Source organism: Mauremys mutica, chromosome 5 (assembly GCF_020497125.1).
Source record: "Mauremys mutica isolate MM-2020 ecotype Southern chromosome 5, ASM2049712v1, whole genome shotgun sequence".
NCBI lineage: Eukaryota > Metazoa > Chordata > Testudines > Geoemydidae > Mauremys > Mauremys mutica.
Genome location: NC_059076.1, coordinates 108,265,844 through 108,290,796, shown reverse-complemented (window position 1 = coordinate 108,290,796; position 24,953 = coordinate 108,265,844). Strand labels below are relative to the sequence as shown.

Sequence of the window (24,953 nt, the reverse complement as noted above, 5' to 3'; positions counted from 1 at the left end):
CAGGGGCCGAGGGTGAACTACTGGTCTTTTGCATTAAAGGCTAGTTTTGCCTTTGGTATCGACAGGGCCAGCACTCACGTCACCCTGTGTCTAGGGTGCCCTGGGCTAGTGCAGAACCGGGCGGGGGAAGGGCCGGAGCCCGGAACTCTGCTGTGGGGGAGCCAGTTTTCAGACGGAACCCGCAGCAGGGCCCCGCTTTCCGCTCCCTTAGTTGCCTGGTAACGCCGTCAGTGAAGTAGCAGAAGGGAGCGAGGGTGTCCCCCTGAAATTGGCCCCGCTACCGCGGCGAGGAGCGCTGGCCGGGCACGCACCCCGCCGGTCTGCGCTGGGATGATGCTGGAGCAGGACACCGGCCTCTCCTTGGCCATCGCGCAGATCGTGCAGCGGCTGAAGGGCTCCAGCCTTCATTCCCAGCTGGAGCGGCAGGCCCGGGTGAGCCCAGTCCCCGGCCGCCCGGCCCGCGGCTGCCCTGCCCCCGCGGCTGCCTGACCCGCTCCATCCCCGTCCGACCTTCCTTCCATGCACTTGTCTCCCTTTCTGCTCCCCCCTGCCCGGCCTTTCTCCGTGTCCCTCTCTCCATCCCGCCACTTGTCCTCCCTTCCCCCCGTGGCTGGACGCACACGCCCAGCTTTCGCCACGGACACTGCGGGGCGGATGCCGCAGGGCGGGGATGAACGTGGGGACCCTGAGCCAGTCCAGAGGAGAGGGAGTCAGACCTGCCCTAAACCGTTCACTCTTCTGCAGGGCCGGGAGACTCGCTGCTTAACTGCCGGGCAGTATTTATATCCGCACCCTCCGGGGAGGGAGGATTTCGCAGTGTATATTAATAATAATAATATACACAAGTCTCACTCATTCAAATTGCTCGACCAAATGAATTGGGTCGTTTTTTAATCCTTAATTTGGGATGCGTTTTTTTTAACTCCCTCTCCTCCAAATCACAAGGATTTGGTGAAAAGGAAGGAAAATAAATGAAATATGCACCAGAAAATGATGCTGTAATAATTGTGATCCTTTGTTCTCACCGCTGTTCTCACTGCACTCTACATCCACTTTTAGGTTTTTTAGGTGTTCTTAAAGGCAAAGCATTTTGTAGCCTAAAACTCTCTGTCTTCACGTATTTCCACCCCCAACCGCTTTTTCTTGTGGATGACATCTTATCTTATTGCTCATGGCAATGTCTGTGTGATCCTATTCTTTTGAAACTCCAGTTTTTGTTACTATCTTTTTTTCTTTATGCCTTTCTCTTGGCTTGGTAACAAATCAGTTAAGTCAATGTAACTTTTGTCTATCAGTTTTATTTTCAGGTTCTTAGTTCTGGGTTTCAAACTTTAAAAACATGAAAACATTTATTTATGTATTACATTTTATAAAATCTTGGGTTTGCTTTTTGTTGTTTTTTTTTACAAAATTTAAATTGTGGACAATATTTAAATTGACAGTGTCCCTTATGTTGTACAAATGATGTTTTAGTGGATAAAACACATGGTTATTTGTCTTACTTTTGTTAGTATTCCTGTATTAGACAAGGCTATGTTCCGTGGCTGTCCACTTTTGACTTCCATGATCCAGTGCTCTATTGATTTAATGTATAGCTCTCAGATTGTTTGGGTTCTGTGTGGGATCATGCCATTTCACTTTTATGTCAGTGTAGGCTTCCGACAGATTGTTTGGGTTCTGCGTTGGACCCTGTATTATTTTTGTTTATATCTATTAGTGCTGTCCCTGACTTTCATTGTTATTAAATAGTCTTGAAAGGATTAATTTTTTATTGATAAATGTCCATTTCAATGTACACACATAAACTAGCAAAACAATTCCATTAATGATAAAGGTATTTTACAGATAGCCAAAGTAAGAAAAATGCTGCTTGCAAACTTTTTAGAATTTGATTTAATGATATTTACTTTGTATATTTTGACATATGATGTTGACAATTTGTGTACTAACAGTTATAAAGCTTTAACTTTTTGAATCTCAACATTTACTGTCCTTAAGTAATTATTGTCTGACAAGCCATTGTCTAGCCTCCTCCATAAATTCCCACAATTGTGAAATTTAAATAGATAAAAATTAAAAAACTTAAAAATAAAAATCTATATTATCCATCATAATTATATAAAATTGTTAAATATAATTTGTCTGCTGTTCCACATCTGTATCTCCTGCTTTCTTGTTTATATAGATAAGTAAATGAACATAGTGTTGTAAGTGCTATGTAGGTCACTACCAAACAAAAAAGAAGATTTATAATCTAAATATATAAGTGAAAACCAACAGTACAAAGAGAACAGTACATAATGGCCACAGCCCAGTCTCGCTTAAAAACTTCACAGAGCAGGTGGATTTTAGAAGTTTGTAGAAGGAGAAGGAAGGAGCTTGGTATATTATTAGTAGGGAGATTGTCTCCTTTACCTTCTCCATATGACTGGAATAAATAGGGCAAGAAGAAGGCAGATTGGCCAGAGTTTAAATATTGTGAATACTTAGGAGATGAGGGTAGAGAGATGTAGAGTAGGATGAAGCTTTGTAAAGGTGAAGAGAGCAGCTTGATCTTGACATTATTTGATGTGTACCTACAAAAGCATTTCTAAATGTGATTAGCCATTTTGGGGGATTTGTAGTTTAAATGAATACTGACAAAGTTGAGGTAGTATTTCTTGGCCCTAATTGCTATTGTTCCTTCATTTATTCTTGCTTTTTAAGAGGTTACCTTTGGATCCTAGGTTTTTCCAGGAATATGTGCATTCTCTTTGATTCTGAGTTAATTTATGAACCTCACAATTATCCTCCGCTCACAAACAATATAGATCTCACTTGTTTTATCTTTTCTGCCAAAACTCTGATCCATGTTCAAGTTTTCTCTGTACTGGATTGTTGTAATGGTTTTTTTTTGGGAGGGATCCAGGCCTTCTCTGTTTTGTTTTTGTGACTTGTTGAATTTTGTTATTGTTAGTCTCAAATTACCGCCTGATCAGGCCATTAAATTGGCTAACTTTGAAGCTGCAGATTGTGCACAAAGTCTTGCTATTCTTATGCAAGACACCTTAATATTTATCTCTGAAACATGGGCTATGTTCTAGTCTGCTTGTTAGTTACATTCTGTTTCTGACTTGAATGTTGTGGTATAAATAAATCTGTACTAACTGCAGAATTGAACCTCTCTACATGAGGCCAATTTTAGATAAATCTCAGTTATATTAAGCTCTGTTTTGTTGCTGATCTAAATTCTTCCAAGAGAAAACTTAACTTTTAGTTACTTTTAGCTCTTATTTGTTTTTAAAAAATATAAAAAATCACTTTGAGAGTGCTCTGTAAATAACATTGTAAACCCTCAAATCACTCAAAATCCATTCTTCAAAATTTTGTATGCACATGCGTGTGCATGTCCAATATTTGACAAATGTCAGGATGTAAGTCAAGATTTGTGTGTCCACATAATGCCCCCTTAAAATGTGTCCAGGGTTTTTTAGAGTTTGTGATATTTACTGAGCCTAATTAAAACATTGGGGAACTAATACTTAAAATAACAACAAAATTCTTGCTATGCTCATTAATGATTTTTTTTTTTTTTTAGTTCTAGCAGGCAGAGCTCAAAAAGAACAATTTCTGTTGTCAGCTTATAGAACTTTTGAAAAAACTGGGTATCTTAAGAATGATATTTATGAATGTTGAGTCTTTGGATGCTGAGTAGAGATACCAGTCGGTTATGTTTTTGGGTACAAGAAGGAAAAGGGGATTGTAAAGAAGAGACAAGACTTCTCCTTTATTTCTTAAATTTTCATGTGTGATACGTTACTTACAGTATTTAGTATAATTAAGTTGTCAAGCACATAGTGGAAACAGTAACTTATTTTACAGGATTCTTCGGCATCAAGTTGATGTGAGATGCTAGAACCCTTCATAAAAACTCAGAGTTATCTTTGATAATTCACTCTGATGGCAGATTAGCTCTAACCCAAGAGTATTAAAAAGGTTTGAATATACCTCTGAGCCACAGTAACTAGAAGGTAGGAACCAAAGGCTTGATTCACACAGGGGACTTAAGTGAACTCCTTAGTGCTCCTCCTGCCCGCTGGAATTCATAGCCCACAGTTTGGTACCCAGCCTTCCCATACAGTGCATGGGTAGAGTTAGACACTTAAGAATGGGATTCTCAGAAGCCAGCAAAATGAGCGGGCAGCTGCCTGTGCCAGCCAAAAGTGAAATGCAAAGGAAAGGGACAAGGCTGAAGGCTCAGATCCTCAAAGAGGCTTAGGTGCCTGACTGAAAGGCTGGAGAGCACTACTTCAGATTTTCCTGGCGTTAGGTGCCTAAGCCAAGTCAGCCTCTTCACAAAAAATGAGAGGTAGACATCTCCTCCCTCCCCCCCTGCCCACTATAGCCAATAGCCCAGTGGTCAGGGTATTCACTTGGAATGTGGAAGCAGCAAAGAATCCTGTGGCACCTTATAGACTAACAGACGTTTTGCAGCATGAGCTTTCGTGGGTGAATACCCACTTCTTCAGATGCAAGTCTGACTTGCATCTGAAGAAGTGGGTATTCACCCACGAAAGCTCATGCTGCAAAACGTCTGTTAGTCTATAAGGTGCCACAGGATTCTTTGCTGCTTCTACAGAACCAGACTAACACGGCTACACCTCTGATACTTGGAATGTGGGAGACCCATATTCAAATCCCTGCTCTACCTGATTTGGAGCAGGGATGTGGACACAGGTTTCCCACATCTCTAATGAGTGCCTGACCAACAGTCTATTGGCTGTAATGGAGTGGGTCTCTCTCAGTCTCTTCTGTTAGAACTGTTCCACTGTATATAAATAATTTAAATATTCATTGGATCAGAGAGAGAGCGAGAGGGAGACCCTATATTCCGGGGATTAGGGCACTCACCTGTGATTGAGAGACATGGCTTCAAGTCAATGCTCCAAAGCAGGTAGAGCAGAGATTCAGACTGGGGTCTCCCACATCCCAGGTAAGTGCCCCAACCAATGGGCTATTGAATAGATGGGACAGACACACTTGCCCCCATTGTCTTTTGACAAGGGTCTTAATCCACTGAAAAATACAGTTCCATTGAAATCAAATGCTTTGTGATGTGTTGAGTTTGCAAAAATTTTGTTTAGGGGAAAAAATATGGGAAAAAAAGTTCCTACAATGTTGAAATGCCCTGTTTTGACATTTTTGGAATGAAATGTTTTGATATTTCATTTTGAAATGACTTTTTATTTTTGTATTATATTATAATAAAGTCAAAATCAAAATGAAATGTTTTGATCTGAAACAATGTGTCAGACTTTTCTTTTGTGGAAAATTATGAAATTTTCTGGTTTCATTCTGATTTGAAATGAAGCTAAATATTGAAATCTTGTAAACTTTTGTGAAATGGAATTTCCACTTCCATTGAGCTTTCATAAAAATCTGTTAATGATTGTGAGTCACTCAGAACCTACTGTAACCATAAAAATATCTGGCTGGATGGACTGATAGATAATTTAAAAAAAATAGGCCCCAGCATTTTATTGGGGCAGAAGATTCATAAACTGTCCTTCTGACATGTAGAAAAACCCTATCCAGACATTAGACATACAATGGGAAGAAGTGGAGTAAAAGAAGAGATGAAAACTGAAGCAGACTAATTTTTTAAAAACATAAACATATGTGATATTAATGATACCAGTAATCCCTATTGCTACCTGCATGACCATTTTCAGATTGCAGTTTATTGTTGGCATCTCAGCAGAAGTGGGTCTTGAGGCGGGATTTGTAAGAAGTCAGGGTTGTGGCTTTATATATAAGTTATGAGAGGGAGTTTCATGCCTAAGAATCAGCATCAAATATGAATATGTGAAGAAGGTGCTTGTAGAAGAAGCGGACTTCTGGGTGATAGAGGTTGGCCAAGTGGAGAAGGCAGATAAGATAGAAAGGATCATAAGGGATCTTAAAGTGTGGGTAAGAAGGTATATCTGATATGGTTGTGAAAGGGGAGCCGCTTGAGGTAATTAAAGAAGGGGAAGAGAGTGACATGATTGGAATGGCTGCCCAGGAAGATAACCTTATCAGCAGCTTTTTGATGGACCTGAGGTGGGTGTCAGGAAGGTCAGAGAAGAAAGTTGCATAATTAAGATGGAAAATAGGGGCCTGGACAAGAGTATTAGTGGTGCTGGTAGAGAGTGAAGTGTGTTTTTGGGAAAGTTTTGGAGGAGTAAGTGTCAAGATATTGACACTACCTGGATGGGTGTGGCTAAAGGAAGGGCAGATGGACATTATAGTAACTTAGCTAGGGTGGACAGACTCTGAGATCAGATAATCAAGGAAACTATTTTGATCTTTTCTTAGGTACTAAAAGAATTATTGATACTGAACTTTGCTGATATGAAAGTTCACATTTAGAAAGTGATCAGCTCTGTAATATGCAACATTATATACCAAAATATATCTAACAGTAGTAGGCTCATGATTCATTATAGATAATAAATTTATTTTCATGTATCATATTTAACAGAGAACTTACTGACCTGTTCTCATATTAATAGAGATTGTAATCTTCTTGTCTGTATGTTCAGCAGTGACATTTGCAGTATGAAGAATCTTAAATTGAATACAGTTATGAATACGTTAAACAGATAAAGGAGTTCAGAAACAACTTAAGTTTGATTCACAGAAGATCTTTATTAGTAATGTTGGTACACATGAATTACCTTGCAGATGTGTACCTTATTTGCAGCAAATTTCTATCTTCAAATGAAACCTAGGAAGTTGATTAAAACTGCAAATATTATAATTTACAAAACCTATCCAGCAAATTTAAAATGACCTACTTCTGCCTAAAAGCTGAGACTAATTGTTACTTGCTCTCAATTGTTTTCCTTTTCAATTGCTATATTATTTGTACTTGTATATGAACGGTGCTTCACTTTACCAATATGCTGTTCCCTAGCTATCAAACATAATTTAATGTAGAAATGCCCAAATGTAGACAAGGCTACTGGTGTCAATGTCAATCAGGTTTCTATACTCTAAAATTTGCTCAAACATGTTCGTAACTTTTTTTCTGAAAAGGGAGTATAAATTAAAATCCAACTAAAATTAGCACTTGGACTTCTTTGGGTTTTAGTAATACAGTATAAATTACCTAGCAAGCAAAACTGTGAACATTTTCTTATGACCATTTTGAGAGAGTGTTATGATTAGGGAGATATCAGCAATTAAAGCTAAAACATTTGGCACTTGTGTGAAACTAGCCAGATGAACAGTAATAAACATATACAAAAGTCATGGCACTTATCTAAGAAGAAAAGACTTTAAATGGAAGTCTGAAAATATTTAGACAGTGTGTAGAACTATTAAATGGTCAACACATTATTACTTTATATAGTCAAAGCAGTTGAATATACAGCTGAAAAAGGTTGTGAGTGAGGAGAGTATGATATCCACTCCTGAAACACAGAAGCAGGTTGATCCCAGGACTAAAAAAATGTGAGCTATTAGGACAAAGTGTGTACATACTCCAAACCATAGTATTCTGAACAGTCCTAAGGCTTTGCTAAGGGACAGAAATGAAAATTTAAGAAAACGAATTACCTCCCTGCCCCCATATCACTCAAGAACTAATAAATGAACCTAGTAGACAATATTATTCTGAATGGAAACTTTGATGTTATTCAGAATTTGTTCTTCCAGTAATTAGTAATTGTCACTATTGTAGTAATTGTCAAATTGTGCTTTGAGATTCAAATTTAATACTAATTCAAAGTAGGATTAGGATTAAGAAATGTTTTGTACTTAATATTCCTTATTTTATTGGTCCATGTGTTTCCTATTAAGGTAACCTCAAGTAAATTAAAGTAACGTTTAAGTTTTCCGTGCATTTAAGATTACAAGTGTTCTAAGTGTATATAGCTATTCCAGTTAAGTAATACATATAATTAAATATACATCCAAATAGCCACAGAGTGAAATCATTCCATTATGTATAGAAGAGGATATCTACTGCAAAAAAAATTGACTGGTACAGGGAGTGGGGGATTGATTGGTGCAAGACTTAGTAGATAATTGGAATTAATTTCCTTTCACATTTCCCTTGGTATTTAAGGTACAAACCAACTGCAGGGTACAGACGCCCCCCTGGGTTACACAAACCCAATTTACGCAAATCCGTACTTATGGAAAAAGTTCCATAAGCTAGAAATAGGAGGTTTTTGTTTTTGTTTTGGGGTTTTGTTTTTTTTGCGTAATTGTTGGGTATATGTTTCCAACTTACGCAAAATTTGAGTTACACAAGGCATTCTGGAACGGAATGCTTGCGTAAGTCGGGGAGCGTCTGTATGTCTTTAGGGCTGATTTCTCCTTTCCACTGAACTAATACATTTACGTTGGGAAAACTGCACAAGAGTGTTTGCTGCCAACTGAGAAACTCAGATGCAGTGGTGATTAGGTAGATCCTACTAGGGCTGGAGCTAACACATTGTAAAGTTTCCTCCAGTCTTGGAAGATTGTTAGTTTGTAAACAGAGGCAGATTAAGATTTACTCGGGCTCTAGGTACAAAGAACAGTTGGGCCCTCCAAGGCCCCGCCCGCATCCTGGCTGGAAGCCGGGCTGTGGTAAGAGCTGCCCAGAAAGCCCTGGTCACTGTGGGGAGCCCTGGACCCTCCACCTGCCCTGGGTGGCGTGCCCTGAGGGTAGGGACATGTGCTAGGGGCTGCTCTCGGACACCATAACCACCTGCCCACAGCAGGTGGAGGGTCTGGGGCTCCTCACAGTTAACCAGGCTCCCTGGGTGGCTCTTACCACAGCCTAGGGCAGTGGTCCCCAAACTGTGGGGCACGTCGCCCTAGGGGGCAGGGAGCAATGTTCAGGGGTGCTTTGCTCCCAGCTGCAGCCACGGCCCCGCTCCCGGCCCCTAACTGCTGCTCCAGGCCCCCAAATCCGGCACCACTCCTGGCCCTGGCTCCCGGGGGAGGGGTGTGGACCTGGGTCAGAGAGGGCACAACCAAAAAAGTTTGGGGACCCCGGCCTAGGGGGTCCCATTTTGTGTCCCATTTTGGCCTCAGATGTTCTGACTTTTTTGGCAAAACTGGGCCTTTGTCCTGTTTATTGTTGCCAGCTGGCAAGAGCAAATGGGATAGATGCTCAATTTTGCCAAAAAGGGTCTGGGGGGTGAGTGGTGGGGTTTGGGGGGTGGTGAGCAGTGAGGCTTGGGCCAGCCCTGTGCAGGGGGGGAAATGAGAGAGGATTGGGTCAGGTCTGCGCTGTATGGGGGGAGGGGGCCCCTCTTGGACCAGCTCCGTGTGGGGCAGGGCCAGTGGCTTGGCCAGCTCTGTGTGGGGGCAGAGGGAATAGGCTTATCTTACCTCAAGCTTTGTCTTCCAGCTGGGCCGGGTGCGGGGCCTCGGGGAATAGGAGGAGCAGGGCTGAGGGGAAGGGAGGAGTGAGAGGAGAAGCAGGGGTTGGGGCCAGAGTTCTGGCGCTTCTGCAGGGCCCCCAAATTAGTTTTGGCCCTGGGCCATGGGCCCTGTCAGGCCATGCAGTAATCCACCTGTGTTTGTAAACTTCATTTAGGTAGAAGCCAGCTCTAGCTTTTGGGGGCTTAGGTTGGGACTGAAGTTAGACTGGCTCAGATAGAGGCTTGTTTCATCTTTAAGATCGAAGTTTTGTCTACACAGACGTTGTAATGGTGTAACTTAAATTGGTTTAATTAAACCAATGCAACTTTTGTTTTGGACTCCTTTATATCAATTTAAAACTGCTTATATCAGTTTAGCCAGCACCAAATTTATAGGTTCCAGTTATATCAATATGTCAGGTTTAAACTGATATAAAAGAGAATCCTCACAAAAAGTTGCATTGGTTTAATTATATTGATATAAAATTACACCATTAGTTGTACAGGTGCAACTTTGTGTGTAGACCAGGCTTGAGTTTAGCCTGGAAGTTTGGTAGTGGTCTGCTCCAGCCCCTAAAGGATTTGTTTAGTCTGAACAAATCTTATTCAAACTCTGGATTTTTTTCTTTTAAGGGAGCTATATTATGGAGCTGCTGTGGGAATTTTTATAATAAGCTATTTCAGTTCCTCTGGAGCCTAAAAAAAATCTCTCTCTCCCCTGTATTTTAATGTTCTTGCATCTTTTTATGCTCCTTTCTCTTTTACGATATCCAAGTCTACAACTCACAGTTCCCATGTATTACATCTTTGTTTGACAGACTCTCCCATTATTATCTTCCAAATGCAATTTCATGGCTGAGATTCCATATGCCCTGAACTCAGAAAATTTAAGATCATGGTTTCCACAACAGTTGAAACTCATTTCTCTTGTGCATATTACTTCTACCTGTGTAGTCCTAAGAATGTTTCTAATGTCATAATTAAAAATAGAAAGCTTACTCTCCTCTCTGCTTTTATTTATTTTTATTTATTAGGGTAGTCTACACAAACCAGAAATTAAACTTGACTCACTAAAGGAAGATATTAAGGAATTTCTGAAGACCTCAGGTTTGTAATAGTTCATTCAATTCAGTTGATGAATCTGTAGAAGTATAAACACTTCTGTGAATAAATATAGACATAATATTCTGTAATTCCAGATTATTGAATTTACATGCTCTATTAAAAAATTCAAACCAGCAGCGCTTGAAAGCATTGTAGACTAAGGCTCATACTATCTTTGTTTAAAAACAAAAATTAAATGTCCTATTTTTGTTTCTCATGTTAAGACAGCATGATTAATTACTCCAGTGAAGAAATGGCCAAAGTTAAAGCTGTGCAGATGCAACCTCATATCACTACTTTCCAATCATAAAGTCTCTAAAAAACATTGGTGTGGTTTTATTAACATCTTTGGTATGTGCAGGGGGAGAGAAGAAAAGGATCATTATGTCATACATTGAAGAACCTTATAAACTTGTGTCTGTAACTTCTGTTACACTACCTTACCCTCAGTATTTGTCTACATTTCTCAGGCCATGTCTTTGCTTGCCATGTCAGGTCATTTAGGTTCTGATACTGCAAAGGATCATCAGCAGGGGCAGAATCTTATGTCCGAGTGGAGTCCCACTGAAGTCGTTAAGACATCCAGCATGTGTAATGGTCCACCCAAGACATTGGGATTCTAGTCTCTGATTCAGCAAGGAACTTAAGTATATGGTGAATTTTAAGCATGTGAGTAGTCCCACTGAGGTTAGCCACATGCTTAAGTACCTTGCTGAAGTATATTGTAAACTCTGCAAGGCAGGCACTGTCTCTGTTTTGTGTTATGTAAGGCACCATTGTAGGGATTCAATAGATAATAGTCGTAAATAAAAATGTTGGTGGGGAACTTATTAAATGTAGTTATTAAACTTATTCATTTACTAAAGCCGGATGGGAAGCCCATGTTGTGGAATTTAATTTTTGAATGTTTTATAGTTTAAGTTCTGTAAAACTACTAAATCATGGAATGATTTATTGAGATTTTGTATATCTAAATACATTTAAAGAACCCCTTTAACAATATTTTTTAAAAAATACATTCACTAATTGGAGAAAGTAATATCTGAACTTGATTAAGACTGTTTAAGGGTAATTGCATAAAATATAAAATAGTTCACATAAGAAAAGGTAATATGAGAAGTCATTTTAAGATACACGGTTAATATGCACCAATGCCTGTGAATTTCTCTAAGAAACAACTTGACATTCTATAATACTTTTCAGAAGTCTGACTGCAAAAGGAAAAAACCCTTGCATACTCAATAATATTTAAATACATACCTTATAGAGAAGGGATCTTACCATTTTTGAAGTCTAGATATAAAATTTTCAAAAGTGCCTAAGTGACTTAGGCACCAACTCACTTTTGAAAATGGGGTGACATTTAGGCACTTATAGGCCCTTATCCTGCTCTCTGTGGCAAGAGAGAACAACTTTTCTCCATCTTTTTTTATGGCATCTTTTTTAAACATACCCAGTTTCTTCTGCCTTTGCTCATGTGGCTTGCATTCCATCCCTTTGATCTTCTTTGTTGCTTGCTTCTGGATCCTTTCTAGTTTCTCTACATTCTCTCTATACATTGGTGACCTAAACTGGACACAATACTCTGGCTGAGGCCTAACCAGCGCTGAGTAGAGCGCTACTATCACCTCCCATGACTTGCATGCTATGCCTCTGTTAATGCAACCCAAAATTGCATTTGGTTTTTTTGCAAGAGCATCGCATTGCTGACTCATGCTGAAGGTGTGATCTACCACAACTCCCAGATCCTTCTCAGCAGTGTTGCTGCCAAGCCAGTTATCCTGCACTCTGTATTTGTACATGTCAGAGATCTTCTGAATTAATTCAAGCCAGTATGATTACCCAGTTTGGCCGGGGTGTATGGCCTAGTGGTCAGAGTCAGTGTGGCCTCCTGTATGAGCAAGGCCGTGTGGCCTGGTGGCAAGAATCAGTAGGGTTGTCCCCTCTCAGGGCTGCGTGCCCCAATGGCCAGAGTCAGGGTAACTGCCCACTTCCATAGGGCTGTGTGGCCTAGCGATCAGAGTTGGTAGGCTGCCCTGTTCAGCAGCGCTGTGTGGCCTAGTAACCAGAGTCTGTATAGCTGCCCTGTCTGAGAGCCTTGTGGCCCAGTGGCCAGAGTCAGTATAAGGGCCCTCTTCAGTAGGGCTGTTTGGCCTGGCGGCTGGTCAGGGAAATGGACCATCACCTGAGGGGGGAGAAGGAGGGGAGCGCCCAGGTAGGGGGACCTGTGGGAAGGGGCTGTCATCCTGACCCTGGCCATCAGGCCATACAAGTCTGAGAGAGAGAGTGGCCATATTGACTTTTACCATTACGCCAAGACAAAGCCATGCTACCCCAAGATAAGGGGTGATAGTAAAGATGCGGCCGCGGGGAAGTAATTACCCTCACCGCGCCCCAAGAGGGGATGTGGCGCACTTGCCGTGTGACACAGTGGCTCTGAGATTTTTTCAGCTAATTCTTCCAGCATCCTGGGGTGAATAGCATCAGGCCCCACTGACTTCAATTAATTCAGAAGATCTCTGACATGTTCTTTACTTATCTCGATCTGCATCCCTTCCCCTTTATCGTCTATGATAACTTTGCTTGTTGTCCAGTCACTTGTTATTTTTTGTGTGAAGACTGAAGCAAAGTAGGCAGTGAGCAGCTCTGCCTTCCTGTCGTCTTCCAAAACCAGCTCACCTTCTCCATTGAGCAGTGGGCTCGCACCAATCTGATCTTTGTTTTGTCTGACATATTTGAGGACCCCGTTCTTGTTGTCTCTAACATTTTTTGCCAGCTGTCACTCAGTCTTTGCCTTAGCTTTCCTGATTTTGTACTACTATTCCCAGGTATATTTCCTTGGTGACATGTCCCTCCTTCCATTTCCTGTATGTATCCCTTTAACTTTTTAGATAGCTAAAAAGCTCCTTTGCAGCCACATTGGCCTCCTATGGCTCTTCTTTTCTTTCCTCTGCATTGGAATAGCTTGATATTGAGCCTCTAGTATTACATGTTCTTCTTCGAGTGATTGCTCCTATGCATTCCAGTTAGATGTGCGTGCCGCGCGTGCACGGCATCTCGGAACTTTTTTACCCTAGCAACTCCGGCGGGCCGGCTGGGCGCCCCCTGGAGTGGCGCCGCTATGGCGCTAAATATATACCCCAGCCGGCCCGTCCGCTCCTCAGTTCCTTCTTACCGCCCGTGACGGCCAGTTGGAACTGTGGAGTGCTCTCCGTCCTCCACAACCCTAGCTCTCGCTTCTTGTTTGTATATAGTTAGTTCAGTGATTAGTTTTTACAGTTTGTTAGTTAGATAGTTAGTGTAAGATAAGGTTAAAGGGGGGATTTCCCCCTTTGCCTCCCCCGGTGCGGGCTCATGCCCAAAGCACCGGGCTTTAAGCCCTGCACATCGTGCCAGAAGCCGATGCCTGTCGGAGACCCGCACGACGCCTGTCTCCGTTGCCTGGGCGAAGGACATAGAACAGATAAGTGTTCGCTCTGTTCCACCTTCAAACCGCGAACTCGGAAAGAGCGGGATATCCGCTTAAAGCAGCTCCTGATGGAAGCGTCGCTCCAGCCCCCGGCACCGTCCGCGCCGGCACCGCGAGCTTCCTCGGTGCGGAGCGCACCAGCGGCACCGAGCCGCTCCGGCTCCGCGGCACCACAGCCTCCGAAAGCGGCTACGAAGTCCCGGCACCGTTCGCTTTCGCCTTCAAAGAAACTTAAGCTGGCGAAGGCGCTTGCTCAGGCCCGAGCTGAGGACTCGGCGAAATCGGTCGCGCCACCTACGGTCTCTGCGGTGCCCGTGCACAAGTCGAGCACCGGACCTTTGACTCCAGCGCCGCAAGGCCCGTTGAGTCCGGCGCCGCCACGCTCCCCGGTACCGACCGTGGTTGAGCCCCGGTTGCCGTCGACGCCGGAGACATTCTCTTCGGCGAGGGAGCTGATTCAGCTCATAGAGGCACCGAGCCTCCGGCCCCCGGCACCGCCGGTGCGGGCTGTCGTGTCGGCGGGAAAGCCGGCCAGAATGACCCGGCCACCGTCTCTGGACAGGCGACATGGACGGCACACTCGGTCCCGGTCACGTTCCCGGTCCTTTGGCAGATCTCCGTCCCGTCGCTCGCGATCCCGGCACCGCTCGCCATCGCGGTACCGATCGCCGTCGAAACATCGGTCGCAGTCCTGGTACCGCTCATCATCGCGGTACCGGTCGTACTCCCGGCGCCGCACGAGGTCCAGGTCGCCATCACGTCGGCACCAGCGTAGGTCGGCGTCCCGGCACCGTTCCCGGCACCGCGACTCGTGCGGGCGCTCCCGGCACCGCAGGTCTCAGTCCAGGTCGAGCTCCCGGCACCGGTCGAGCTCCCGGCACCGGTCGAGCTCCCGGCACCGTGACGGTCGTCGCTCCCGGTCGCCATCTCGGTACCGAGCGGAACAGCATCGCTCTTCACTGCCATCCGGGAACGGACTGCCTCATTCCGCGGCGCACTCCGTCAGCGCCTCGGCACCTCCATGGCCATCCCGCCCCGCGTCGGTCGCTTCCGGGACAGAGGGCTACGGACACCTGCCGCCGACCCCACAGGGACATCCTCAAGGGGCACAGCCATGGGGCTTCTGGGTTCCCTGGGCCCAGTATGAGGCTCAGGGGGTGCCCTTCCCCCCAAGACCCCTGGCGTCCGAGCACAGGATACCAGAGGCGACACTCAGCCGACCGGCACCTTCGCCGCCAGGCGCGGGTTCCATACCGCCTGAACCCCAGGGGCACGCGCAGCCCGACCCTCCTGACGAGCAGACAGCCGACCCATCTTCGGAGGCGGTCATCCAGGGCTTGTCCTCCTCGTCCTCGCCTGACGAAGCGGTGGCCGGAGCGTCGGCGAAGGAACCTCCGCCCATAGATTTGAAGGCGCACCAGGACCTCCTTCGCCGCGTCGCGACGGCTATGGCTCTACCGATAGCGGAGGTCCAGGAGGACGAGGACCCCATCACGAATGTAGTGGGGGCAGAGGTCCCAGTGCGCGTCGCACTGCCTTTCGTGAGGACAATTCAAAAGAATGCCACCACGCTCTGGCAGACGCCTGCGGCCGTCCCTCCTACGGCCCGCGGGGTTGAACGCAAATACTCTGTCCCTCCCATGGGCTATGAGTATCTATATACTCACCCAACCCCGGACTCGTTGGTAGTTCAATCAGTGAACGATAGGGAGTGGCACGGCCAACCTGCCCCTGCGCCCAAATCGAAGGACGCGCGGCGGATGGACCTGCTAGGCCGTAAGGTCTATTCCGCTGGCGGTCTGCAGATGCGTATCGCCAATCAGATGGTCCTCCTCGCCAGGTACGTCTTCGACATCATGGCGTCCCTGGCGAAATTTACGGAACTCCTGCCGACAGCCTCCCGCCAAGAGTTCGCGGCGATGTTGGACGAGGGGAGGAGATCATCTAGGTCCTCCATCACGGCCGCCCTCGACGCTGCGGACTCCGGAGCTCGGACCTTAGCCTCCGGCGTGACGATGAGGCGCATCGCCTGGCTGCAGTCCTCCACCCTGCCGCCGGAGGTCCAATACACGCTGCAGGACCTACCCTTTGACACGAAGGGTCTTTTTTCCGAGAAGACGGATTCTCGGATCCAGACCATGAAGGACGGCCGTATTGCAATCCGTACTCTCGGCATGCACACGCCGGCGACGCAACGCAGGTCCTTCCGGCAGCAGCCCTCCCGGCCCGTCTATCAGCAACGATATCGGCCATACAATAGCTGGCGACCGACCCAAAATCGCCGTCGTCCTTCCGGCAACCGCCGCAACCAGGGCCAGGCCGCTTCCAAGGCCCCTCAGGGGGCCAAGCAGGCCTTTTGATGGGATGCTCGAGGACGGCCCATCACTCTCCCTACCGGATCCTTCCCCGTTATTTTACAACCGCCTTTCCCATTTCTTTTCGGCGTGGTCCCAAGTAACATCAGACAACTGGGTGCTCCAAACAGTCCAGTCGGGATACCGCCTGCAATTTGTTTCGCCCCCACCTTCCCACCCACCCTCCCTGTCCCGCTTCAGGGACCCCTCTCACGAGCAAGTCCTCTTACAAGAGGTTCAGACTCTATTGAGCGTGGGTGCCATAGAAGCAGTGCCTCAAGACAGGCGGGGCAGGGGATTCTATTCCCGTTATTTTCTCATCCCCAAAGCGAAAGGAGGGCTACGTCCTATCCTGGACCTCCGCGAGCTGAACAAGTACCTGCTCAAGCCCAAGTTTCGCATGGTCACCTTGGGGACCATCATTCCCTCGTTGGATCCGGGAGATTGGTTTGCCGCCCTCGACATGAAGGACGCCTACTTCCATGTCGCAATCTATCCTCCTCATCGTCGGTACCTCCGGTTTGTGGTCAACAGCACCCACTACCAGTTCGCCGTGTTGCCATTCGGACTCTCCACCGCCCCGAGGGTATTTACCAAATGCATGGCGGTAGTTGCCGCAGCCCTCCGACGTCGTCAGATACACGTCTACCCGTATCTCGACGACTGGCTGGTTCGAGGTCAGTCTCGACAACTCGTGATGGACCAGATGACAGAAATCCTGTCTCTATTTCAGCGGCTCGGTCTTCTCATCAACACCGAGAAGTCCACTTTGATTCCGACACAGCGAGTGGAGTTCATCGGAGCGGTCTTCGACTCCACGGTGGCCAGGGCCTGTCTCCCTCGCGCTCGACACCAGACGATGGTCTCCATCATCCGGGACCTCGTCACCTTCCCGACCACGACAGTGCGCTCCTGCCTCCGCCTCCTGGGCCACATGGCTTCATGCACATATGTCACCGCGTACGCGCGGCTCCACCTCCGCCCGTTCCAGTCTTGGCTCGCGTCGGTGTACCGGCCACATCGGGACCCCATCGACATGGTGGTCACGGTCACCAGGGCGACCCTCGAGTCCCTCAGCTGGTGGCTCGACCCGGAGGTTGTGTGTGCCGGAGTCCCGTTCCACCCTCCTCGCCCGTCCGTCACCCTGATCACGGATGCCTCAGCGCTCGGTTGGGGAGCTCACCTAGGCGATGTTCATACCCAAGGCCTGTGGTCGCCCCAGGAGCTCACCCTGCACATCAATGTCCGCGAGCTTCGAGCGATCCGTCTGGCCTGTCGCACCTTCTGCACGCACCTGCAAGGCCGCTGTGTAACAGTGTTCACGGACAATACAACAGCAATGCTCTACGTGAACAAACAGGGCGGAGCCCGATCCTCCCTCCTCTGCAAGGAGGCGATGCTCCTGTGGGACTTCTGCGTGACCCACTCCATTCACCTGGAAGCGTCCTTTCTTCCGGGAGTGCAGAACACGCTGGCCGACCATCTCAGCAGGTCGTTCCTCTCCCACGAGTGGTCCCTCCGTCCAGATGTCGTCCACACAATCTTCCGGAGGTGGGGGTTTCCCCAGATAGACCTATTCGCCTCCAGGGAGAACAGGAAGTGCCACCTGTTTTGCTCGTACCAGGGTCGCTCGCCAGGCTCCCTGTCGGACGCCTTCCTTTATCCCTGGACGGATCGCCTCCTCTATGCCTTCCCTCCGTTCCCACTCGTGCACCGAGTGCTCCTGAAGCTTCGGAGGGACAGAGCCACAGTCGTACTCGTAGCGCCGGCCTGGCCGAGGCAGCACTGGTACACCCTGCTGCTCGAGCTCTCCATTCGGGAACCCATCCCCCTTCCGTTGTGGCCGGACCTCATCACCCAGGACTTCGGCAGACTCTGCCATCTGAACCTGCAGTCCCTCCATCTCACAGCTTGGTACCTGAGTGGTTGACCCACGCGGAGAGGGGCTGTTCTGCGGCAGTTCAGCAGGTCCTGCTTGAGAGCAGGAAGCCTTCCACTCGCTCCACTTACCTAGCGAAATGGAAGAGATTCGCACTATGGTGTGATCAACGAGGTCTCAATCCGTTCGTAGTCCCGGTCCCTACCATCCTGGACTACCTCTGGTACCTTAAGGAGCAAGGTCTTGCGGTCTCCTCCTTGAGAGTTCACCTGGCAGCAGTGTCCGCCTTTCGTCCATCTGTGGAAGGTCGGTCCATCTTCTCGAACCAGATGGTTTCCCGCTTCCTCAAGGGCCTGGACCGCTTGTACCCGCCGGTCCGGAGTCCTACCCCGACATGGGATTTGAACCTCGTGCTGGCTAAGCTGATGAGTCCCCCGTTCGAGCCCTTAGCCACGTGCTCACTGCTCTACCTCTCCTGGAAGACGGCCTTCCTCGTCGCCATTACATCAGCGAGACGAGTTTCTGAGCTCCGCGCTCTGATGGTTAGCCCGCCGTACACAGTCTTCCATGGGGACAAGGTGCAGCTTCGCCCTCATCCTGCATTCCTCCCGAAGGTAGTGTCAGCTTTCCATCTCAACCAGAAGATCTTCCTCCCGGTGTTCTTCCCGAAGCCACATGCCTCGGGAGCAACAGCTGCACACCTTCGACGTCCGCAGGGCGCTCGCTTTCTACATCGAGCGGACTAAGCCCTTCCGGCGTTCGCCCCAGCTGTTCGTAGCGGTTGCTGACCGCATGAAGGGCGAGCCGATATCCTCCCAGCGCATTTCCTCCTGGGTCACTGCTTGTATCCGGACCTGCTACGAGCTTGCTCGCGTGCCACCATGCCGCCTCACCGCTCACTCGACGAGAGCGCACGCCTCGTCCGCCGCTTTTCTGGCCAATGTTCCGATCCAGGACATCTGTCGAGCGGCCACCTGGTCTTCGGTCCACACCTTCGCCTCCCACTACGCGTTGGTGCAGCAGTCTCGAGACGACGCAGCCTTCGGCTCCGCGGTGTTACACTCCGCCACGTCTCACTCCGACCCCACCGCCTAGGTAAGGCTTGGGAATCACCTAACTGGAATGTATAGGAGCAATCACTCGAAGAAGAAAAGACGGTTACTCACCTGTAGTAACTGTTGTTCTTCGAGATGTGTTGCTCCTATCCATTCCAGACCCGCCCTCCTTCCCCACTGTCGGAGTAGCCGGCAAGAAGGAACTGAGGAGCGGACGGGCCGGCTGGGGTATATATTTAGCGCCATAGCGGCGCCACTCCAGGGGGCGCCCAGCCGGCCCGCCGGAGTTGCTAGGGTAAAAAAGTTCCGAGATGCCGTGCACGCGCGGCGCGCACACCTAACTGGAATGGATAGGAGCAACACATCTCGAAGAACAACAGTTACTACAGGTGAGTAACCGTCTTTTTTAGGAACTGCCAGTCCCCTTCAACTCCTTTTCTTCCTGATTGGTCTTTCCATGGGACCTTGCCTGCTATTTCTCTGAGCTGATTGAAATCTGCCTTTTTGAAGTCCAGTGTTCTTGTTTTGCTGTTCTCATGTCCTCTTTTCCTTAGGATCTTGAATTCTATTAGATCATGATCACTTCCTCCGAAGTTCTCAACCACCTTTGTGTTTGCAACTAATTCATCCGTGTTGGTCAACACCAGATCCCAAATGGCTGACCACCTAGTTGTTACGTCAAATTTCTGAATCTGAAAATTGTCTCCTACATATGCTAAGAGCTTGAGTTCATTTGCCCTGAAGAATACAATAATCAACATATTAAAGAAGTATTATATTGTATCTAAGGTTGCATTAAAAATGTATATGATATTATATGAGAATAAGTGTGATTCTATAACTGAAGACGCTATTGTAAAGCATTGAACTGGGGGCAGAGATAAGGGAGCACATGCAACTTTTCAACTTTGGCCTTTTGTGTTTCAACCTTCCATTAGTGTAGTTACTTCTTGCCTCCTGTGCCTTTTAGGGAGAGTCTGAAAGAGAGAGAACTTAAGTAGATGTGAAATTGAATTGAAGACCACAAACTTTAGTGAATCTGAAAGATTCCCTTGTGTCGTACTTCAGATATTTAAAGGTTTACTTGTTTATGAAATGATTGCCAATTTCTTTCTTTTTTTTATTTAAACAGGATGGGAAAAGAGGCTTCAGAATGCTGTTTATAGTGAACTCAATGTGTGAGTTTTTATTCAGTATTTTTATTATATATGCTTATTTACATTTATATCTGTCTGTATGATATGTCTGCATTATTTGCAAGACCATTATGTATATGGGAGGTATAATTATGTTCCTATATTTTTAGTACATCACAGATTTCTTTTTCTACCCCCAAAATGGATGACTTTCAATGAGACTTAGGCTGTAAGTGCATAAGCTACTTTTAAAAATGGGATGTAGGTGCCTAAGTCACTTAGGCTCTTAAAAACCTCACCAAGATCATCTCCTTCAAGATCTATACTGATGCCATTGAAGACACAGATGAGCAAACAAGGAAGTAAATAAAATTTTTGGATTTTTTTTCTAGGGTTTCTTTTTCTTTCTTTTCTTTCTTTTTTTTTGTCTTTTGCTTTCTAGTTTTGCTTTTATTAAAAGATGTTGAGTTTATTTCCGTAAGCGTACTCGAAATGTTGAAAAAAAGAATCGTCTTTTGCTTATGGCACTGACTCAGGAGACCTTGGTTCAATTCCTGGCTCTACCCTTGGGCAAGTCACTTAATCTTTCTGTGCCTCAGCTCCCCGTCTGTAAAATGGGGTAAGATTACATCCTTTCTTAGACCATTTGTCTGCCTGTAGATTGTATGTTTTTTGGAGCAAGGACTGTCTCAAGTGCATTTACATTACCTAGAACACTCGCACCCTATGATGTTTGGGGCACCTCAAGACACTGCTGTAATACAAATTGTGATTACGTTCACTTAGGGACAAAGCAGCAGAAAAAGGACATGCTTGTTTTGATTTTCTTTTCCCCCCTGCATCTTCTAGAGCCCTGATAAAAAAGCTTTAGTATTAAGATGTAGATATTTCTCCAAGTGTACAAGGTCAGTCTCTAATTTGATGGTTGTTGCTTATATCACACTTGAAAACATCTGAACCTCTGTTCAGCCGACTTGTTCTTGTTTCAATGTGAGGATTCCTGGAGGTACCCAGGACTGTGAGGTGCCTCACTCCTACCTGGCCTTAGCATCAAGAAGCTTTGACTATGCCTGCCATTGGTCAGATCCCAACTCCACTAGCCATGGGTAACACAAACACTCCCGTCTAGGCCTCGCAGGCTGTGCTGTCACTTTGCAGGTTAGCGATTGGCACACTTCAAACCCTCAAGCCCTCTAAGTGTCTCCCTGGAGCATTCAGATTCTGGTCTACTGAACACACTCAATATTCACAGATTCGCTGTTTCCAAAGAAACAGTACATCCCAGTTTACCAATTCTATCTCAGATCACTGCTTCACTTGACACACTGCCCTTAGATATGTTTATAGTGAAATCAAATATTAGTTTAATAAAGTGTAGAGATTCAAGTGGTGGTAGTAGTAGCAAGAAGTAGTATAGGAAACAAATGGGTACATATAAAATAAAATCATAACATGCATTCTAGAGCCTAGACTTAATTAACAATGTACTCTCATGTTTTGTAGAGTATTGCTCACCCAGATCCTTACAGCACTTTATAGCCAAGTTAGCTGTGACCCTTCTTTCATGAGATACAAGCATGCTGTCAATTTGCCTCCCTTGGTGAGGGATTCTGTTTGTCGCTTTTCACTTCAAAATATAGCAGAACAATCCTTTATCTTTATTCATAGACAAGATACCCACTCTGTTTGTTTGTTTATTCCTGTAGATTTCCTCTCTTGTAGGTTTTATAATCTCATCTTTTACCTGTGGCTTAGTAAATCAATAGGCATACATTGGGAGGCATACAATACACAAATGCTCAGACAAGGAGATAGATGTCTGTTAGCTTCTGCTTAAAAGGAAAATTTGCGAGGTATTTTGCCGCCTGGTTATCCGTCTTAATTCCGAGATCTTAAGAACGTAATTTTAGATACGTAATTCTTTAAATATTATCTTTACATACATTTTGCAATGATTATGACAACTAATGGGCTAATGGCTCTCAGTAGAGGCCTCACATGCTAACCTTTGGTGAACAATCATGCATGTATCCAATCCAGAGGATCTCTGTAAAACACTGTGCATCTCATGTGCCCTCTGCCTGTTTGAACTAAGGGATCCCAGGGTTACATTCAGTCACTGAAATTTTTCCACCATATAAAGCACAGACATTTTTTTTCTTACCTACAAAAGGTATTTCTCTAGACCCCCTACACTTTATCTTTTATTTCTTTACTAGTATTTTTGCAGGATTTTGCTTGTCTGTCTTACTTCTGAAGTGCATCTCTTGGTGTTCATATTTTGCATTTTGTCTGGACAGTTCTTCATTCCACTAGCTACTTCCCTTCCTGCGGCTTTTATATTTTTATTGCTATGCAGTTTATGGCTAGAGATTCAAGCTTGCTGAGATAGGCGCTCCAAAATTCTGCAGTTACTTTGGACACGTTCAGTTGTGAAAACTAATCAAGTTACAGACTGAACTTGTTTTTTTGAGAAATACCGTTTCCTGGAAAGAAAAAATAATTTTGTTTAGACATTATCTTATTCTGTAATTCTGCTTTAAAAATGTTATGAAACATTTGATTTCTTTCATGAATATTTGTGATGTCATTAACTGTTGTTTTTACAAAACGTTCTATTTATGTTAAAAATCTTGTCTACAGCCTTGAATATTTATTTTACGTCCTTGAAGTACTCTACATGCATAGTAAGATAAGAGACTGCTTTTTATGAGAAATCCCATCTTTTAAGTTTAGATTACCATCCACAAAAATATTGTTCTTTGTCTTATCCAAAGACAGAGTTTATGAATGTGCACATTTCAACCATGCCAGAGATTTACAGTACCCTTTGCTTTTTCTTTTCTAATTAAGAGTGTGAATACCTATAATGCAAATATAGGAACTGGGATTTCACTTATTGATTTTTATTTTTTTTAAGGTTGGGGTTTGACCATGGGTTTAGAATTATTACTGCATATATTGTACTGCTTCTCAGAATAATTATAGAGTTGAGAAAATTTATTCAAAGATTACTCTGAAGAGCAAAAGACATCAATGTATTTAATAATAATCTGAATGTTCAAAACATAATTTTGTTTTCTTAAGGTTCCCTTCACCCTGTCATCCTGCAGCACCCCCTGAGCACATGAAGGAACCCTTAGTTTACATGAGGAAAGCACAGGTTGGTTGTCATCCATCTATCTGTCTGTTTTCAACAAGAGCATTTTAGTTTATGCCGTATATGTCTACCATGCAATTTTAAAAAATCTTTGTACATTTAAAATTGTAACTTTTAATTATAAGTGTTTAGGTATAAAAATGAATGTATGTTGTATTTCATAATGGCAGCATCCATAGATTAAAGTAGAATATGGTTGAAGTAGGGTACAATGGTCAATCAATGAGTGTTACAGAGATACATGGAAAATAGAATGGTTCACAGAATAGAATATGATTTAGAAAAAAAGCTTAGGAGGTATTTGTCATTTTATTTATGGCTAATGAAGTGGGATTTTGAAGAGTCAGGTAGTGGAATGGGTGCAAAAGGAGAAAGATGCTGTCCCAGGTGATGGCATTTCCAGACAAGAAAGATTTATTATCCAGCATGGAGAAAACTGAAAAGATGGTGAAAGGAGCAGGCAGAAGTCTAGAGCTGAAGGAACTAAGTGAACATGCAGGAGAATAAGAGGAATATAGGTAGACAGCTCAAAAGAGGATCTTGAACACAGAGAGAATATTTTACTTTCCTTGTTTGATTTATTCATGATGCTTTACAAGTAAATTACACATCAAATTGGCATCTTTTCATCTGCGAGAGATGTGAGAATTGCAGCCTATGATGTAGATTGTTTGCAAGTCTCATGTGACTTGAATAGTCCAATCCGAGCTTTGCATGATCTTTGGCTGTTATTGCAATGTATGTATTTTGGTTGGGAACTGCTTGCTTTCTATGGGCTCTTTTCTCTTCAAGCTGTAGGAGCCAGCTTCTGTCATGAACTTTGATACCCTGATGGAGATCATGGTGCCACTTGTTACGATCACTTGTCAAGATTTCCCATTGGTCAGGATCAATTCCAAATTCCTTCATATCTTGCTTGCATGTGTCTTTATAGCAAAGCTTGGGACGTCCTGTTGTTCTTGTTCCCTCTGATAGCTCCCCGTATAGCATGTCCTTGGGTATGCGTCTGTCTTGCAACCTATTCAGATGACCCAGCCAGCACAGTCATCTTTGCTTGAGCAGGGCTGTCACACTTGGTAATTTTGCCCTTTGAAGAACCTCTGCGTTGGTGACTTTATCCTGCCATTTGGTATTGAGTATGCGGCATAAACAATGTAGGTGGAAGGAAACTGTTTAACCATTTATCCTGATGAGTATAAGTTGTTCATGTTTCCCCACCATACATCAGAGTGCTTAGTATATTAGCATTTTGGTCTTGATGGTAAGCTTTGAGTTGTTCCATGCTCTTTTAGTTAGTTTGCTAAAGGTGGCGGCAGCCTTTCCAATGCGAAGGTTTAGCTCTTCATCCAGTGAGAGATTGATGGTCACTCTAGAACCTAAATAGCTGAACTTCTGGACTACATCTAGCTGGCT

At 45.2% G+C, this 24,953-nt stretch overlaps 1 protein-coding gene across 6 annotated transcripts in view; it reads left to right on the top strand.

The window, feature by feature from the left end:
- The first annotated feature begins 227 nt into the window (after positions 1-227).
- Positions 228-24,953, top strand: part of TBC1D19 (TBC1 domain family member 19) — a 99,572-nt gene continuing 74,846 nt past the window's right edge. For 5 of the 6 annotated variants that reach the window (XM_045019759.1, XM_045019758.1, XR_006579980.1 and 2 more), the window contains exons 1-4: positions 228-432; positions 10,418-10,490; positions 20,377-20,422; positions 23,468-23,543. In XM_045019759.1, coding sequence (XP_044875694.1) covers positions 331-432; positions 10,418-10,490; positions 20,377-20,422; positions 23,468-23,543 — 297 coding nt within the window. In that variant the 5' untranslated portion in view covers positions 228-330. The remainder of the gene's footprint in view (positions 433-10,417; positions 10,491-20,376; positions 20,423-23,467; positions 23,544-24,953) is intronic. The other variant, XM_045019760.1, reaches the window with a different exon arrangement.